At 42.9% G+C, this 4,845-nt stretch overlaps 1 protein-coding gene across 1 annotated transcript; it reads left to right on the plus strand.

The window, feature by feature from the left end:
- The first annotated feature begins 1,801 nt into the window (after positions 1 to 1,801).
- Positions 1,802 to 4,556, plus strand: LOC101847741 (thyrotropin-releasing hormone receptor-like). The gene has a single exon (XM_005102669.3). The coding sequence runs from the start codon at positions 2,937 to 2,939 to the stop codon at positions 4,083 to 4,085; it is 1,149 nt and encodes a 382-aa protein (XP_005102726.3). The 5' UTR covers positions 1,802 to 2,936; the 3' UTR covers positions 4,086 to 4,556.
- The last annotated feature ends 289 nt before the right edge of the window (positions 4,557 to 4,845 follow it).

The following is a 4,845-nucleotide window of genomic DNA, read 5'->3' on the forward strand; positions in this document are numbered from 1 at the left end:
GGCCCCCGCCAACCACCCACGACTCCAGAGTTCGATTCTCGAGTGAGGAGATATTTTTAAGTATCTTGGTCTTTCTGTTAGGATGTTGTATCTGTCTCAGTCGAGGTTGCTCCTGACATGCACAGTCAAAAGCCAGGCACCTACATGATCTGAATTGTGTAAAACGGGGCGTGAAAGATCATCTACGTCTTTCTATACCCAACTAGTTCTAGACCTTAAAGAGAAAGAGACAGAAAGAGAGTAAAAGGGAGAGGGAGAGAGAGTGGAGGATGGGGAGAAATTTTCGCCTAGCATAAAGATGGGGAGGAATACAAATATTCGAGTGTTTTTTAGGCTTTCTTTTTAATGAGTACTTAATACCGCGTGTGTGTGTGTGTGCGCGCGCGCGCGCGTGCGTGTGTGTGTGGGTGTGGGTGTGAATGTGTGTGTGTGTGTGAGTGTTTGTTTGTGTGTGTGTGTGTGTGTGTGTGTGTGTGTGTGTGTGTGTGTGTGTGTGTGTGTACATTTATAAATATCAGAACCTGGACAGACTAGTTTTATACACATACACATTAACTTATCAAAAATCAACCGCAGTTCAAAATCGTTCCTGCTGGAGCTTTGAACTAGTTTTGCCCACACTGAGGTTCACCACTCTGACAGCTCTGCCGTAAGCTGACAAAACACCTTTTTTCATTTTTGCACCATTTTTTTTAAATTTGCTAAGTCCGAGGCTTGATCAGATATCCTACTTGAGTAAAAAAAAAAAAAATCAAATCAAACTGCTACTAGATCTAGTTTTCGAATAAATTCAAATTCAAATTCCGGAAAAACACCTTTATGAAATGATTACGCTGACAAAAAATAACCCCTCTTTCCCGAAACTGCCGTGATTTTTTTTTTTTACGCCTTTTGTCAGCTTGCGGCAGAGCTGAACCAGATACTATATGGCTCGCCTGTTTGTACGTGAGTCGTTGGCCTCAGCTGTTTCTCTGGAACTGAAAGACAGCGCGCGGAACTCAAGCGCTAACGCTACTACTAGCCTAGCGCCATCCCTTCCTTCCCTTCTCGTCTCGTGCAACACCCTGCTGCTAGACAGAGAACTGGCACGCGCTTTTTTCATTGTCCGGATATCCAGTTCAGAAAACCGGTCCATCTATTTGCTTTTACTAGCACTTCGTGCCGCTTTTCCTTGAATTATCTGCACCTTGCCTGTAGCTTTCTTTTTCCATTACGTTTAACAACTTTTTTCCCCCAAATTTCGAATCCATTTGTCTGCCAACCCTTTTATTGAAGGTAAAAGAAAAAAGGGAAATGCATCTTTCAGTTTTAAGCAAACCAAATTCTTTTTGTATTGGATTCGCCATATTTCACAAAGGAATCTGGTATGGGGGGGGGGGAGGGGGTGGTGGTGATAACGCTACAAATCACACTACACAGTCATGTGCTCACTGAGTATGCTGACTGATGACATTTGAAACAAACAAAAATGATACAACTGGTAAACAAAAATAAAGAAGAAGAGAAAGATAGGCAGACGTGATATTAAGTGTGTTACTAAGTATTAATCAAGCTCCCTTTAACCTAGCTGAAATCTGAAATCATAAAAATGTGTATGTACAAATAGTTCGGGGTTACCCTACTAGATCTATTTGGAAACGAAGGATTCCATGATCCGAATCGTTCGAAATAGGATATCTGTCCAGCACTCCCTAAGAGAGTTGGTCGCACGTGTGAGCGAACCGGTCGTCTGTCGCAGAATGGAAAGAGAGAGAGGGGGAGGGAGAGAGAGAGAAAGAGAGCGAGGGAGACACACAGAGATAGAGAGAGAGAGAGAGAGAGAGGGAGAGAGAGAGAGAGAGTGAGAGAGAGGGGCTGTGGACGAGCGTGAACCGGTCAGCACAAGCTGGGGGATAAAAGCAGGAGGAAGAGAGAACCTGGCAGCACACACGAAAAGGGGAAACGTAAATGAGATATCTCAAGAAGAAGTCTCTGGAACAGGGACTTTGGGTGGTCTATGACAGTAACGTGCAAAAAATAAAGAGTAATAAAAAAGGAACACTGGGTGCCCCACAAAGAGAAAGGTTGAACTATCACACGTTTGTACGCGCAGTGATTACAGTAGTGTCTTACGTTTGTGTGAGATAAAAGATAAGAATTTCTGCTTACAAGAGAAATATTTGTCAAACGAGAAGACGAGAAAGTCATTTAAAAAAGCAAATGAACTTATAAAATTTCCGGGATCTACAAACTTCTGAAATAAACAAGTCCTGGTAGTGATTTCTAACGCCAGTGTTTTCATCATCAACCGTGGTCTTGCCGTGTGATTCTTTATTTTTATCACTGAGAGTGGGCGTATTCTAGTCATCGCCGTCATTATCATTTTTTTCTTCGAAAATGGACCTGAAAACTTACTGAAGTAGAATAAGTCCCGCAAAGAGCTCCAGTTGATTTGTACTCGTGTTTGACAGGATTCTTTGAAGAAATAATTACTGTGGTGGTGTTGCTAGTTCATGTTGCTCTATGATTATCAACAACCAGGTACGTACTTTCAAACGACTGTCCTAACGCTGAATTAATTCATTCAAACTATGAGACAGTTGTTACTTTGAAAGACAATATACACTATTCTAGACAATTGCAAATGTGGTAAGGCCACCAGACCTTTTATTTGTATTTACATTCGTAATAGCCAGTTTCAAGTATTGTTTGCACTTGTCAATAAACGGTTAGTAAGTTTGCAACATATTCACGGAAATTATTTCGGATTCACTAACGTACTTTGCTCTAATTTTTTTCAAGTTCCTATGCAAGACGCTTGTGCCAGACATCTTAGTTTACGACAGCGTGTTATGGAAGTGATAAAAATGCTTTTATGTTGGGAAAATTTCATTTCAAAGCAAACTTCGTAGCTGTCTTTTCGGCTGTGCTGGCAATATCTGCTGCGATTAATTCGAATGGATATTCAAACTTATGCAAACAGGACATTGGAAGTGATTATGTCCCAGTCCGACCCACTGACACACACCCAGACGCTGCTCACCCTCAACATCTCAGCACATTCTCCCAGCATGCCGTGGGCCAACGTGACCCAAACAATTCCTTCTAACAACAGCGAGATGGCCGAAATCCTCAAGTCGGCCGTTAAAGGCCTCACGACGTACGCCGTCCCCATCATATGCGGACTGGGAATCGTAGGTGACGTCACGTCCTTTCTCGTATTCGTCTTTACTTCCTTCCGGTATCAGCCGTGCAGTCAGTACCTCGCGGCCTTGACCTTTGTTGACACAATGTTTCTACTCTCGCAGCTCATCAACTCGTTCATGACCTTCTTCCCTACCTTGGCCTTGGCTCCTGGCTATTGCAGCGTCATGGTCTACCTCTCGTATGTCTGTAGCTTCCTCTCCGCGTGGTTTGTGGTCCTCATGATGGTGGAAAGATATATCGTCGTCTGCCATCCGTTCAGGGCGTCGACCATCTGCAGCAGACGCAAATCTGTGACGCTCATATCAGCACTAACAACTGTATCCCTTCTCCTCTATTCACACAGTTTCTTTACCACTGCAGAGTCACACAACGGGCAGCCGTGTAAGGTCGACCACGACTTCTACAACTTTGTCATGGTATTCACGTACATCGATTCCGTCCTCACATTCGTCATTCCTTTTCTGGCGATCCTTCTCCTCAACCTCCGCATCATATTCACCGTTCGGAAGTTTCGGTTACGTCACAACCTGATGAACCGAAGCTTATACGGGAGTCAGCGCTACTACAACGCCGATAAAACACTCTCCCTGGCTCAGGTGCGCTCTACGAAGATGCTGGTGCGTGTCTCCACCGTGTACGTCGTACTCTATCTCCCGAGTTACGCGGCGCGGCTGTACGGTCTCATCTTGCAGCAGGTTACGGGAGGCGACACCTCAGCAGACAGCAGTTTTCGGTTTCAGATCGCCCAGCAGATCTGTCAGTTCCTATATTTCCTCAACTTTGCCGTGGATTTCATAGTGTATGTCGTGACGAGCAATAACTTCAGAAGAAATGTGTACCGCTGTCTGAGGAAAGTACATGTGTGCAAGTACCGCTGTAGCTATCGGTACGGCTATTGAAGGTGGACATGCTATTCCTTGAGGACAGTAAAAGAAAGTTTACCCACCAGAAACAATCTACAGAGCGTGTGTAAATATTTTACATTTTAAAAAACCGCAATTAATTTTCTATGGAATGCCGCTATGCAGACGTGCAACTTATTCCATATTGCGGAAGTACAACTGTTGCTGTACAATATTAAAATTTTGTGACATAATTATTACATGTATTGCTCTTTGAAGATTGTGTTATCTATGTGAAACAAGTGAATATTCCATGGTAGCATGAAAATCGAGTTAGTTTGTAGCAAAACTAACAAATGGTATGTTGTATATTTGCCAAAGTACTTTCAGATTTTAAGAGGACATTTCTTCTCTTCGTGATTTCATCTATTTAAGATTTTAGCATTCCAGAGCACAGCATTTATTTTACTTACTGATTTTGATATTGTCATGTCTTTCGTGCATATTACATTGTACTCCTGAAAAAATCGTCATGCTTTCTCGGAATTCTCTTTTTCTTTAAATTAATTAATTTTTGTTATTGTTATTTTTTGTACAGATACATTTGACTAACGTTTCCTCACGTATCCTATACATCTTAGTTAATCTGGCTTGGGTGGTTTGGGGGGGGGGGATGTTGGGGAGAGGGAAAGGGAACAAGCAGGCGAGAGAGAGATAATGGAGGGGGATAGATAGATATATAGACAAACAGACAGACAGACAGACAGACAGACAGACAGACAGACAGACAGACAGACAGACAGACAGACAGACAGAC

The sequence above is a fragment of the Aplysia californica genome, unplaced genomic scaffold, assembly GCF_000002075.1.
Source record: "Aplysia californica isolate F4 #8 unplaced genomic scaffold, AplCal3.0 scaffold00334, whole genome shotgun sequence".
NCBI classification, from domain to species: domain Eukaryota; kingdom Metazoa; phylum Mollusca; class Gastropoda; order Aplysiida; family Aplysiidae; genus Aplysia; species Aplysia californica.

Excerpts from the sequence above, each read along its gene's own strand:
- LOC101847741 (XM_005102669.3), top strand. The coding sequence starts at position 2,937 with ATGGATATTCAAACTTATGCAAACAGGACATTGGAAGTGATTATGTCC.